This window comes from Anomaloglossus baeobatrachus, chromosome 7 (genome assembly GCF_048569485.1).
Source record: "Anomaloglossus baeobatrachus isolate aAnoBae1 chromosome 7, aAnoBae1.hap1, whole genome shotgun sequence".
In the NCBI taxonomy this organism is placed as follows: domain Eukaryota; kingdom Metazoa; phylum Chordata; class Amphibia; order Anura; family Aromobatidae; genus Anomaloglossus; species Anomaloglossus baeobatrachus.
In genome coordinates this window covers 305,978,684-305,993,212 of record NC_134359.1, presented here as the reverse complement: position 1 = coordinate 305,993,212, position 14,529 = coordinate 305,978,684, and the positions used below count along the sequence as shown (strand labels likewise).

The 14,529-nt window shown below is 50.9% G+C and overlaps 1 protein-coding gene across 2 annotated transcripts in view; it reads right to left on the bottom strand.

The window, feature by feature from the left end:
- The window catches only part of LOC142246578 (uncharacterized), a 33,833-nt gene extending 19,952 nt beyond the window's left edge, over positions 1-13,881 (bottom strand). The window contains exon 1 of one of the 2 annotated variants that reach the window (XM_075319645.1): positions 13,455-13,881. In XM_075319645.1, the coding sequence (XP_075175760.1) occupies positions 13,455-13,770 (316 nt within the window). In that variant the 5' untranslated portion in view covers positions 13,771-13,881. The remainder of the gene's footprint in view (positions 1-13,454) is intronic. The other variant, XM_075319646.1, reaches the window with a different exon arrangement.
- Between the last annotated feature and the right edge of the window lie 648 nt (positions 13,882-14,529).

The window sequence follows — 14,529 nt, the reverse complement described above, 5'->3', positions numbered from 1 at the left end:
AAGAGAGACACAGGGAGAAGTCTGCATGAGAAAGAGGGACACAGGGAGAAGTCTGCATGAGAAAGAGGGACACAGGGAGAAGTCTGCGTGAGAAAGAGGGACACAGGGAGAAGTCTGCATGAGAAAGAGGGACACAGGGAGAAGTCTGCGTGAGAAAGAGGGACACAGGGAGAAGTCTGCATGAGAAAGAGGGACACAGGGAGAAGTCTGCGTGAGAAAGAGGGACACAGGGAGAAGTCTGCATGAGAAAGAGGGACACAGGGAGAAGTCTGCATGAGAAAGAGGGACACAGGGAGAAGTCTGCATGAGAAAGAGGGACACAGGGAGAAGTCTGCGTGAGAAAGAGGGACACAGGGAGAAGTCTGCATGAGAAAGAGAGACACAGGGAGAAGTCTGTGTGAGAAAGAGGGACACGGAGAAGTCTGCATGAGAAAGAGGGACACAGGGAGAAGTCTGCATGAGAAAGAGGGACACAGGGAGAAGTCTGCATGAGAAAGAGGGACACAGGGAGAAGTCTATGTGAGAAAGAGGGACACAGGGAGTAGTCTGCGTGAGGACGAGGGACACGGAGTAGTCTGCGTGAGGACGAGGGACACGGAGAAGTCTGCGTGAGGACAAGGGACACGGAGAAGTCTGCGTGAGAAAGAGGGACACGGAGAAGTCTGCGTGAGAAAGAGGGACATGGAGAAGTTTGCGTGAGAAAGAGAGACACAGGGAAAAGTCTGCGTGAAAAAGAGGGACACATGGAGAAGTCTGCATGAGAAAGAGATACATGGAGAAGTCTGCATGAGAAAGAGATACAGGGAGAAGTCTGCATGAGAAAGAGATACAGGGAGAAGTCTGCATGAGAAAGAGGGACACAGGGAGAAGTCTGCATGAGAAAGAGGGACACAGGGAGAAGTCTGCATGAGAAAGAGGGACACAGGGAGAAGTCTGCATGAGAAAGAGGGACACAGGGAGAAGTCTGCATGAGAAAGAGGGACACAGGGAGAAGTCTGCATGAGAAAGAGGGACACAGGGAGAAGTCTGCGTGAGAAAAAGATACAGGGAGAAGTCTGCGTGAGAAAGAGGGACACAGGGAGAAGTCTGCGTGAGAAAAATATACAGGGAGAAGTCTGCGTGAGAAAGAGAGACACAGGGAGAAGTCTGCATGAGAAAGAGGGACACAGGGAGAAGTCTGCATGAGAAAGAGGGACACGGAGAAGTCTGCATGAGAAAGAGGGACACAGGGAGAAGTCTGCATGAGAAAGAGGGACACAGGAAGAAGTCTGCATGAGAAAGAGGGACACAGGGAGAAGTCTGCGTGAGAAAGAGGGACACAGGGAGAAGTCTGCGTGAGAAAGACGGACACAGGGAGAAGTCTGCGTGAGAAAGAGGGACACAGGGAGAAGTCTGCGTGAGAAAGAGGGACACAGGGAGAAGTCTGCATGAGAAAGAGGGACACAGGGAGAAGTCTGCATGAGAAAGAGATACAGGGAGAAGTCTGCATGAGAAAGAGATACAGGGAGAAGTCTGCATGAGAAAGAGGGACACAGGGAGAAGTCTGCATGAGAAAGAGGGACACAGGGAGAAGTCTGCATGAGAAAGAGAGACACAGGGAGAAGTCTGCATGAGAAAGAGGGACACAGGGAGAAGTCTGCATGAGAAAGAGGGACACAGGGAGAAGTCTGCATGAGAAAGAGAGACACAGGGAGAAGTCTGCATGAGAAAAAGATACAGGGAGAAGTCTGCATGAGAAAGAGGGACACAGGGAGAAGTCTGCATGAGAAAGAGGGACACAGGGAGAAGTCTGCGTGAGAAAAATATACAGGGAGAAGTCTGCGTGAGAAAGAGGGACACAGGGAAAAGTCTGCATGAGAAAGAGGGACACAGGGAGAAGTCTGCGTGAGAAAAAGATACAGGGAGAAGTCTGTGTGAGAAAGAGGGACACAGGGAGAAGTCTGCGTGAGAAAAATATACAGGGAGAAGTCTGCGTGAGAAAGAGAGACACAGGGAGAAGTCTGCGTGAGAAAGAGGGACACAGGGAGAAGTCTGCATGAGAAAGAGAGACACAGGGAGAGGTCTGCATGAGTAAGAGGGACACATGGAGAAGTCTATGTGAGAAAGAGGGACACAGGGAGAAGTCTGCGTGAGAAAGAGGGACACAGGGAGAAGTCTGCATGAGAAAGAGGGACACAGGGAGAAGTCTGTATGAGAAAGAGGGACACAGGGAGAAGTCTGCATGAGAAAGAGGGACACAGGGAAAAGTCTGCATGAGAAAAAGGGACAAAGGGAGAAGTCTGCATGAGAAAGAGGGACACAGGGAGACGTCTGCATGAGAAAGAGGGACACAGGGAAAAGTCTGCGGGTGAAAGAGGGACACAGGGGGAAGTCTGCATGAGAAAGAGGGACACAGGGAGAAGTGTGCATGAGAAAGAGGGACACAGGAAGAAGTCTGCATGAGAAAGAGGGACACAGGGAGAAGTCTGCATGAGAAAGAGGGACACAGGGAGAAGTCTGCATGAGAAAGAGGGACACAGGGAGAAGTCTGCATGAGAAAGAGATACAGGGAGCAGTCTGCGTGAGAAAGAGGGACACAGGGAGAAGTCTGCGTGAGAAAGAGACACGGAGAAGTCTGCATGAGAAAGAGGGAGAAGTCTGCGTGAGAAAGAGGGACAGAGGGAGAAGTCTGCATGAGAAAGAGGGACACAGGGAGAAGTCTGCATGAGAAAGAGACACGGAGAAGTCTGCATGAGAAAGAGGGACAAAGGGAGTAGTCTGCGTGAGGACGAGGGACACGGAGAAGTCTGCGTGAGGACAAGGGACACGGAGAAGTCTGCGTGAGAAAGAGAGACACAGGGAGAAGTCTGCGTGAGAAAGAGGGACACAGGGAGAAGTTTGCATGAGAAAGAGGGACACAGGGAGAAGTCTGCATGAGAAAGAGGGACACAGGGAGAAGTCTGCATGAGAAAGAGGGACACAGGGAGAAGTCTATGTGAGAAAGAGGGACACAGAGAGTAGTCTGCGTGAGGACGAGGGACACGGAGAAGTCTGCGTGAGGACAAGGGACACGGAGAAGTCTGCGTGAGAAAGAGGGACACGGAGAAGTCTGCGTGAGAAAGAGGGACACAGGGAGAAGTCTGCGTGAAAAAGAGGGATACATGGAGAAGTCTGCATGAGAAAGAGATACAGGGAGAAGTCTGCGTGAGAAAGAGACACAGGGAGAAGTCTGCGTGGGAAAGAGGGACACAGGGAGAAGTCTGCATGAGAAAGAGGGACACAGGGAGAAGTCTGCATGAGAAAGAAGGACACAGGGAGAAGTCTGCGTGAGAAAGAGGGACACAGGGAGAAGTCTGCATGAGAAAGAGGGACACAGGGAGAAGTCTGCATGAGAAAGAGGGACACAGGGAGAAGTCTGCATGAGGACGAGGGACACAGGGAGAAGTCTGCATGAGAAAGAGGGACACAGGGAGAAGTCTGCATGAGAAAGAGGGACACAGGGAGAAGTCTGCGTGAGGACGAGGGACACGGAGAAGTCTGCATGAGAAAGAGGGACACAGGGAGAAGTCTGTGTGAGAAAGAGAGACACAGGGAGAAGTCTGCGTGAGAAAGAGGGACACAGGGAGAAGTCTGCGTGAGAAAGAGGGACACAGGGAGAAGTCTGCGTGGGAAAGAGGGACACAGGGAGAAGTCTGCGTGAGAAAGAGGGACACAGGGAGAAGTCTGAGTGAGAAAGAGGGACACAGGGAGAAGTCTGAGTGAGAAAGAGGGACACAGGGAGAAGTCTGCATGAGAAGGAGGGACACAGGGAGAAGTCTGTGTGAGAAAGAGAGACACAGGGAGAAGTCTGCATGAGAAAGAGGGACACAGGGAGAAGTCTGCGTGAGAAAGAGGGACACAGGGAGAAGTCTGCATGAGAAAGAGGGACACAGGGAGAAGTCTGCATGAGAAAGAGGGACACAGGGAGAAGTCTGCATGAGGACGAGGGACACAGGGAGAAGTCTGCATGAGAAAGAGGGACACAGGGAGAAGTCTGCATGAGAAAGAGGGACACAGGGAGAAGTCTGCGTGAGGACGAGGGACACGGAGAAGTCTGCATGAGAAAGAGGGACACAGGGAGAAGTCTGTGTGAGAAAGAGAGACACAGGGAGAAGTCTGCATGAGAAAGAGGGACACAGGGAGAAGTCTGCGTGAGAAAGAGGGACACAGGGAGAAGTCTGCGTGGGAAAGAGGGACACAGGGAGAAGTCTGCGTGAGAAAGAGGGACACAGGGAGAAGTCTGAGTGAGAAAGAGGGACACAGGGAGAAGTCTGCATGAGAAGGAGGGACACAGGGAGAAGTCTGCATGAGAAAGAGGGACACAGGGAGAAGTCAGCGTGAGAAAGAGGGACACAGGGAGAAGTCTGCATAAGAAAGAGGGACACAGGGAGAAGTCTGTATGAGAAAGAGGGACACAGGGAAAAGTCTGCATGAGAAAGAGGGACACAGGGAGAAGTCTGCGTGAGAAAGAGGGACACAGGGAGAAGTCTGCATGAGAAAGAGGGACACAGGGAAAAGTCTGCATGAGAAAGAGGGACACAGGGAGAAGTCTGCGTGAGAAAGAGGGACACAGGGAGACGTCTGCGTGAGAAAGAGGGACACAGGGAGAAGTCTGCGTGAGAAAGAAGGACACAGGGAGAAGTCTGCATGAGAAAGAGGGACACAGGGAGAAGTCTGCGTGAGAAAGAGGGACACAGGTAGAAGTCTGCATGAGAAAGAGGGACACAGGGAGAAGTCTGCATGAGAAAGAGGGACACAGGGAGAAGTCTGCGTGAGAAAGAGGGACACAGGGAGAAGTCTGCATGAGAAAGAGGGACACAGGGAGAAGTCTGCATGAGAAAGAGGGACACAGGGAGAAGTCTGCGTGAGAAAGAGGGACACAGGGAGAAGTCTGCATGAGAAAGAGGGACACAGGAAGAAGTCTGCATGAGAAAGAGACACAGGGAGAAGACTGCGTGAGAAAGAGGGACACAGGGAGAAGTCTGCATGAGAAAGAGATACAGGGAGAAGTCTGCGTGAGAAAGAGGGACACGGGGAGAAGTCTGCGTGAGAAAGAGACACGGAGAAGTCTGCATGAGAAAGAGGGACACAGGGAGAAGTCTGCGTGAGAAAGAGGGACACAGGGAGAAGTCTGCATGAGAAAGAGGGACACAGGGAGAAGTCTATGTGAGAAAGAGGGACACGGAGAAGTCTGCATGAGAAAGAGGGACACAGGGAGAAGTCTGCATGAGAAAGAGGGACACAGGGAGAAGTCTGCATGAGAAAGAGAGACACAGGGAGAAGTCTGTGTGAGAAAGAGGGACACGGAGAAGTCTGCATGAGAAAGAGGGACACAGGGAGAAGTCTGCATGAGAAAGAGGGACACAGGGAGAAGTCTGCATGAGAAAGAGGGACACAGGGAGAAGTCTATGTGAGAAAGAGGGACACAGGGAGAAGTCTATGTGAGAAAGAGGGACACAGGGAGTAGTCTGCGTGAGGACGAGGGACACGGAGTAGTCTGCGTGAGGACGAGGGACACGGAGAAGTCTGCGTGAGGACAAGGGACACGGAGAAGTCTGCGTGAGAAAGAGGGACACGGAGAAGTCTGCGTGAGAAAGAGGGACATGGAGAAGTCTGCGTGAGAAAGAGAGACACAGGGAAAAGTCTGCGTGAAAAAGAGGGACACATGGAGAAGTCTGCATGAGAAAGAGATACATGGAGAAGTCTGCATGAGAAAGAGATACAGGGAGAAGTCTGCATGAGAAAGAGGGACACAGGGAGAAGTCTGCATGAGAAAGAGGGACACAGGGAGAAGTCTGCATGAGAAAGAGATACAGGGAGAAGTCTGCATGAGAAAGAGGGACACAGGGAGAAGTCTGCATGAGAAAGAGAGACACAGGGAGAAGTCTGCATGAGAAAGAGGGACACAGGGAGAAGTCTGCATGAGAAAGAGAGACACAGGGAGAAGTCTGCATGAGAAAGAGGGACACAGGGAGAAGTCTGCATGAGAAAGAGATACAGGGAGAAGTCTGCATGAGAAAGAGGGACACAGGGAGAAGTCTGCATGAGAAAGAGAGACACAGGGAGAAGTCTGCATGAGAAAGAGGGACACAGGGAGACGTCTGCATGAGAAAGAGGGACACAGGGAGAAGTCTGCGTGAGAAAGAGGGACACAGGGAGAAGTTTGCATGAGAAAGAGGGACACAGGGAGAAGTCTGCATGAGAAAGAGGGACACAGGGAGAAGTCTGCATGAGAAAGAGGGACACAGGGAGAAGTCTGCATGAGAAAGAGGGACACAGGGAGAAGTCTATGTGAGAAAGAGGGACACAGGGAGTAGTCTGTGTGAGGACGAGGGACACGGAGAAGTCTGCGTGAGGACAAGGGACACGGAGAAGTCTGCGTGAGAAAGAGGGACACGGAGAAGTCTGCATGAGAAAGAGGGACACAGGGAGAAGTCTGCGTGAAAAAGAGGGATACATGGAGAAGTCTGCATGAGAAAGAGATACAGGGAGAAGTCTGCGTGAGAAAGAGACACAGGGAGAAGTCTGCGTGAGAAAGAGGGACACAGGGAGAAGTCTGAATGAGAAAGAGGGACACACGGAGAAGTCTGAATGAGAAAGAGGGACACAGGGAGAAGTCTGCATGAGAAAGAGGGACACAGGGAGAAGTCTGCATGAGTAAGAGGGACACAGGGAGAAGTCTGCATGAGAAAGAGGGACACAGGGAGAAGTCTGCATGAGAAAGAGGGACACAGGGAGAAGTCTGCATGAGAAAGAGGGACACAGGGAGAAGTCTGCGTGAGAAAGAGGGACACAGGGAGAAGTCTGCATGAGAAAGAGGGACACAGGGAGAAGTCTGCATGAGAAAGAGGGACACAGGGAGAAGTCTGCGTGAGAAAGAGGGACACAGGGAGAAGTCTGCGTGAGAAAGAGGGACACAGGGAGAAGTCTGCATGAGAAAGAGGGACACAGGGAGAAGTCTGCGTGAGAAAGAGGGACACAGGGAGAAGTCTGCATGAGAAAGAGGGACACAGGGAAAAGTCTGCATGAGAAAGAGGGACACAGGGAGAAGTCTGCGTGAGAAAGAGGGACACAGGGAGACGTCTGCGTGAGAAAGAGGGACACAGGGAGAAGTCTGCGTGAGAAAGAAGGACACAGGGAGAAGTCTGCATGAGAAAGAGGGACACAGGGAGAAGTCTGCGTGAGAAAGAGGGACACAGGTAGAAGTCTGCATGAGAAAGAGGGACACAGGGAGAAGTCTGCATGAGAAAGAGGGACACAGGGAGAAGTCTGCGTGAGAAAGAGGGACACAGGGAGAAGTCTGCATGAGAAAGAGGGACACAGGGAGAAGTCTGCATGAGAAAGAGGGACACAGGGAGAAGTCTGCGTGAGAAAGAGGGACACAGGGAGAAGTCTGCATGAGAAAGAGGGACACAGGAAGAAGTCTGCATGAGAAAGAGACACAGGGAGAAGACTGCGTGAGAAAGAGGGACACAGGGAGAAGTCTGCATGAGAAAGAGATACAGGGAGAAGTCTGCGTGAGAAAGAGGGACACGGGGAGAAGTCTGCGTGAGAAAGAGACACGGAGAAGTCTGCATGAGAAAGAGGGACACAGGGAGAAGTCTGCGTGAGAAAGAGGGACACAGGGAGAAGTCTGCATGAGAAAGAGGGACACAGGGAGAAGTCTATGTGAGAAAGAGGGACACGGAGAAGTCTGCATGAGAAAGAGGGACACAGGGAGAAGTCTGCATGAGAAAGAGGGACACAGGGAGAAGTCTGCATGAGAAAGAGAGACACAGGGAGAAGTCTGTGTGAGAAAGAGGGACACGGAGAAGTCTGCATGAGAAAGAGGGACACAGGGAGAAGTCTGCATGAGAAAGAGGGACACAGGGAGAAGTCTGCATGAGAAAGAGGGACACAGGGAGAAGTCTATGTGAGAAAGAGGGACACAGGGAGAAGTCTATGTGAGAAAGAGGGACACAGGGAGTAGTCTGCGTGAGGACGAGGGACACGGAGTAGTCTGCGTGAGGACGAGGGACACGGAGAAGTCTGCGTGAGGACAAGGGACACGGAGAAGTCTGCGTGAGAAAGAGGGACACGGAGAAGTCTGCGTGAGAAAGAGGGACATGGAGAAGTCTGCGTGAGAAAGAGAGACACAGGGAAAAGTCTGCGTGAAAAAGAGGGACACATGGAGAAGTCTGCATGAGAAAGAGATACATGGAGAAGTCTGCATGAGAAAGAGATACAGGGAGAAGTCTGCATGAGAAAGAGGGACACAGGGAGAAGTCTGCATGAGAAAGAGGGACACAGGGAGAAGTCTGCATGAGAAAGAGATACAGGGAGAAGTCTGCATGAGAAAGAGGGACACAGGGAGAAGTCTGCATGAGAAAGAGAGACACAGGGAGAAGTCTGCATGAGAAAGAGGGACACAGGGAGAAGTCTGCATGAGAAAGAGAGACACAGGGAGAAGTCTGCATGAGAAAGAGGGACACAGGGAGAAGTCTGCATGAGAAAGAGAAACAGGGAGAAGTCTGCATGAGAAAGAGGGACACAGGGAGAAGTCTGCATGAGAAAGAGAGACACAGGGAGAAGTCTGCATGAGAAAGAGGGACACAGGGAGACGTCTGCATGAGAAAGAGGGACACAGGGAGAAGTCTGCGTGAGAAAGAGGGACACAGGGAGAAGTTTGCATGAGAAAGAGGGACACAGGGAGAAGTCTGCATGAGAAAGAGGGACACAGGGAGAAGTCTGCATGAGAAAGAGGGACACAGGGAGAAGTCTGCATGAGAAAGAGGGACACAGGGAGAAGTCTATGTGAGAAAGAGGGACACAGGGAGTAGTCTGTGTGAGGACGAGGGACACGGAGAAGTCTGCGTGAGGACAAGGGACACGGAGAAGTCTGCGTGAGAAAGAGGGACACGGAGAAGTCTGCATGAGAAAGAGGGACACAGGGAGAAGTCTGCGTGAAAAAGAGGGATACATGGAGAAGTCTGCATGAGAAAGAGATACAGGGAGAAGTCTGCGTGAGAAAGAGACACAGGGAGAAGTCTGCGTGAGAAAGAGGGACACAGGGAGAAGTCTGAATGAGAAAGAGGGACACACGGAGAAGTCTGAATGAGAAAGAGGGACACAGGGAGAAGTCTGCATGAGTAAGAGGGACACAGGGAGAAGTCTGCATGAGAAAGAGGGACACAGGGAGAAGTCTGCATGAGAAAGAGGGACACAGGGAGAAGTCTGCATGAGAAAGAGGGACACAGGGAGAAGTCTGCGTGAGAAAGAGGGACACAGGGAGAAGTCTGCATGAGAAAGAGGGACACAGGGAGAAGTCTGCATGAGAAAGAGGGACACAGGGAGAAGTCTGCGTGAGAAAGAGGGACACAGGGAGAAGTCTGCGTGAGAAAGAGGGACACAGGGAGAAGTCTGCATGAGAAAGAGGGACACAGGGAGAAGTCTGCGTGAGAAAGAGGGACACAGGGAGAAGTCTGCATGAGAAAGAGGGACACAGGGAAAAGTCTGCATGAGAAAGAGGGACACAGGGAGAAGTCTGCGTGAGAAAGAGGGACACAGGGAGACGTCTGCGTGAGAAAGAGGGACACAGGGAGAAGTCTGCGTGAGAAAGAAGGACACAGGGAGAAGTCTGCATGAGAAAGAGGGACACAGGGAGAAGTCTGCGTGAGAAAGAGGGACACAGGTAGAAGTCTGCATGAGAAAGAGGGACACAGGGAGAAGTCTGCATGAGAAAGAGGGACACAGGGAGAAGTCTGCGTGAGAAAGAGGGACACAGGGAGAAGTCTGCATGAGAAAGAGGGACACAGGGAGAAGTCTGCATGAGAAAGAGGGACACAGGGAGAAGTCTGCGTGAGAAAGAGGGACACAGGGAGAAGTCTGCATGAGAAAGAGGGACACAGGAAGAAGTCTGCATGAGAAAGAGACACAGGGAGAAGACTGCGTGAGAAAGAGGGACACAGGGAGAAGTCTGCATGAGAAAGAGATACAGGGAGAAGTCTGCGTGAGAAAGAGGGACACGGGGAGAAGTCTGCGTGAGAAAGAGACACGGAGAAGTCTGCATGAGAAAGAGGGACACAGGGAGAAGTCTGCGTGAGAAAGAGGGACACAGGGAGAAGTCTGCATGAGAAAGAGGGACACAGGGAGAAGTCTATGTGAGAAAGAGGGACACGGAGAAGTCTGCATGAGAAAGAGGGACACAGGGAGAAGTCTGCATGAGAAAGAGGGACACAGGGAGAAGTCTGCATGAGAAAGAGAGACACAGGGAGAAGTCTGTGTGAGAAAGAGGGACACGGAGAAGTCTGCATGAGAAAGAGGGACACAGGGAGAAGTCTGCATGAGAAAGAGGGACACAGGGAGAAGTCTGCATGAGAAAGAGGGACACAGGGAGAAGTCTATGTGAGAAAGAGGGACACAGGGAGAAGTCTATGTGAGAAAGAGGGACACAGGGAGTAGTCTGCGTGAGGACGAGGGACACGGAGTAGTCTGCGTGAGGACGAGGGACACGGAGAAGTCTGCGTGAGGACAAGGGACACGGAGAAGTCTGCGTGAGAAAGAGGGACACGGAGAAGTCTGCGTGAGAAAGAGGGACATGGAGAAGTCTGCGTGAGAAAGAGAGACACAGGGAAAAGTCTGCGTGAAAAAGAGGGACACATGGAGAAGTCTGCATGAGAAAGAGATACATGGAGAAGTCTGCATGAGAAAGAGATACAGGGAGAAGTCTGCATGAGAAAGAGGGACACAGGGAGAAGTCTGCATGAGAAAGAGGGACACAGGGAGAAGTCTGCATGAGAAAGAGATACAGGGAGAAGTCTGCATGAGAAAGAGGGACACAGGGAGAAGTCTGCATGAGAAAGAGAGACACAGGGAGAAGTCTGCATGAGAAAGAGGGACACAGGGAGAAGTCTGCATGAGAAAGAGAGACACAGGGAGAAGTCTGCATGAGAAAGAGGGACACAGGGAGAAGTCTGCATGAGAAAGAGAAACAGGGAGAAGTCTGCATGAGAAAGAGGGACACAGGGAGAAGTCTGCATGAATAAGAGAGACACAGGGAGAAGTCTGCATGAGAAAGAGGGACACAGGGAGACGTCTGCATGAGAAAGAGGGACACAGGGAGAAGTCTGCGTGAGAAAGAGGGACACAGGGAGAAGTTTGCATGAGAAAGAGGGACACAGGGAGAAGTCTGCATGAGAAAGAGGGACACAGGGAGAAGTCTGCATGAGAAAGAGGGACACAGGGAGAAGTCTGCATGAGAAAGAGGGACACAGGGAGAAGTCTATGTGAGAAAGAGGGACACAGGGAGTAGTCTGTGTGAGGACGAGGGACACGGAGAAGTCTGCGTGAGGACAAGGGACACGGAGAAGTCTGCGTGAGAAAGAGGGACACGGAGAAGTCTGCATGAGAAAGAGGGACACAGGGAGAAGTCTGCGTGAAAAAGAGGGATACATGGAGAAGTCTGCATGAGAAAGAGATACAGGGAGAAGTCTGCGTGAGAAAGAGACACAGGGAGAAGTCTGCGTGAGAAAGAGGGACACAGGGAGAAGTCTGAATGAGAAAGAGGGACACACGGAGAAGTCTGAATGAGAAAGAGGGACACAGGGAGAAGTCTGCATGAGAAAGAGGGACACAGGGAGAAGTCTGCATGAGTAAGAGGGACACAGGGAGAAGTCTGCATGAGAAAGAGGGACACAGGGAGAAGTCTGCATGAGAAAGAGGGACACAGGGAGAAGTCTGCATGAGAAAGAGGGACACAGGGAGAAGTCTGCGTGAGAAAGAGGGACACAGGGAGAAGTCTGCATGAGAAAGAGGGACACAGGGAGAAGTCTGCATGAGAAAGAGGGACACAGGGAGAAGTCTGCGTGAGAAAGAGGGACACAGGGAGAAGTCTGCGTGAGAAAGAGGGACACAGGGAGAAGTCTGCATGAGAAAGAGGGACACAGGGAGAAGTCTGCGTGAGAAAAAGGGACACAGGGAGAAGTCTGCGTGAGAAAGAGGGACACAGGGAGAAGTCTGCATGAGAAAGAGGGACACAGGGAGAAGTCTGCATGAGAAAGAGGGACACAGGGAGAAGTCTGCGTGAGAAAAAGGGACACAGGGAGAAGTCTGCGTGAGAAAGAGGGACACAGGGAGAAGTCTGCGTGAGAAAGAGGGACACAGGGAGAAGTCTGCATGAGAAAGAGGGACACAGGGAGAAGTCTGCATGAGAAAGAGGGACACAGGGAGAAGTCTGCGTGAGAAAGAGGGACACAGGGAGAAGTCTGCGTGAGAAAGAGGGACACAGGGAGAAGTCTGCGTGAGAAAGAGGGACACAGGGAGAAGTCTGCATGAGAAAGAGGGACACAGGGAAAAGTCTACGTGAGGACGAGAGACACAGGGAGAAGTCTACGTGAGGACGAGAGACACAGAGCAGTCTGTGAGAGAAAAAGACAGCAAGGCAGAGAAACCTAGGCCACAAAAAGTAGTGTGCATGATAAGGTGAGGGGCATGAAGGAGCAACATGTGTTCTAAAGGGGGCAGTATGGAGGAAGAATGAGTAATGCCAGGAGAAGTCCACATGACAAAATCGCAGCACAGAACAATCATGTGTGCGAGAAAGCGGGCGACATTGGGAGAAATCTGTGTGAGGGTGGCACAGGGAGCAGAGCGCGTGAGAACAAACATATCGCCTGCAGAGATAGTGGCGGAATGAGGAGCATTCTGATAAATTTGGGAGCACGAGGAGCTGCATGTATAACAAACAGTCGGTGGGGAGAAATGAGAAGCAACAGAAACCGACCAGGGTGTTATTCAGAATGGGAAAGTCCTCATTCACACAACACAAGGATTGTTAGCTCCTGCCGTCCACTCGGTGGGGATCCTGGTTATCGAGGACGGTGTCTTTTTGACTTGTAGACTCCTATGAATGACCAATTACCAAGATTGTTTTTGGTAAAGTTTTAATTGATTATGAATAAGATATATTTTAACCCCTTCCTGATGTAGGAGGTAATAGCACGTGATATATTGGGTGCGGGTGCATGGAGCAGGCTGAGGATCTGAGTGAGCGAGCGCCCAATGCAGATGTCAACCATTTAGATGCTGCTGCCAATCTCCAACAGCAGAATTTACAGTGTTGGAAGGTTTCTGAGATCAGGGTGCGTCAGAGCCCGAGGATGGCAGCCAGAGGATTAACAAAGGCAGAACGGCCAAGTACAGGGGTATGAAGTACGAGCAATAGAATGATCACAAGTTCACGCCCCTGGGGGAACGAAATGTGAAAGTCAATAAAAAAAAAAGTAGAAACAAACTCCAACTTACAAATAAAGAAAATCAAAAATAATAATAATTACAATCTTTGTGTCCATAAAAATCCAATCAATGAAATTACAGAATTGACTGAACAGAGTAAAGAAAACAAAATCAAACTGTCTGAACGTGGATTTTTTGGTCATCTTGCGATGAATGGGACTTACCCAGTTGGGTGTAAAACTCCCCGGTCTCGAAGGGGTTGAGCTTGGCGCATCCTCGGTTGTCCACCATGGTGATGGTGTTGGTGAGTGGGTAGGTCTTCCGGACCGTGGTGAGGCCGCCGTCAGCAGAGCCGGACTCGGCGTGGGCTGTGAACTCCTTGTCATGGAGGGCGTATTTACAAGAATTGATCAGGGAGGATTTCCCGTGTCCCAGGAAGCCCAGGAGCTGGATGAGGACCTGGTTGTAGCCCTGGTTTCCCAGGGGGCAGCTATTCAGGGTGTAGGATATGATGTATTCCTTCAGCTGCCCGATATCCATGTCTGACCGTAGACCCGAGCGTTCACACACGAGGAGGCACAATAACAAAAGTGAAAGTAAAGTATCTCCAAGAAGAGGAGGGAGGGGAAGCCGGAGGCCCCATGTCAGGAGCGGAAGACGAGGGGTAATACAGGAGATCACACACCTTCACCTGGAAAAATACGTCTCCACCCAAGATTCACCTATTCTTCCCACACGAGACTGCGAGCGCCCCAGGGCTGGTAGCACAACAGGAGTTTAGTTATTGGTGGGTTTTTCACCATCTACAGTGAAGGAAGGAAGTATTTGATCCCTTGCTGATTTTGTTACTTCACCCACTGACATAGACATGAACAGTCTATAATTTTAAGGGTCGATTGATTTTAACAGTGAGAGATAAAATATCCAAAATAAAATCCAGAAAATCACATTGTATAAAGTATATAAGTGTATTTGCATTGTGCAGAGAGGAATAAGTATTGGATCCCTCTGGCAAACAAAACTTAATACTTGGTGGCCGTTCCCTTGTTGGCCGCCCAGCAGTCAGAGGTTTTTGTAGTTGATGATGAGGTTTGATGTCAGGAGGATTTTGCTCCTCTCCTCTTTGCAGATCATCGGTAAATCATTAAGATTTTGAGGCTGTCGCTCGGCAACTCAGATCTTCAGCTCCTCCATAAGTTTTCTATGGGATTAAGGTCTGGAGACTGGCTAGGCCACTCCATGACCTTAATGTGCTTCTTTTTGAGCCCCTTCTTTGTTTCCTTGGCTGTATGTTTTGGG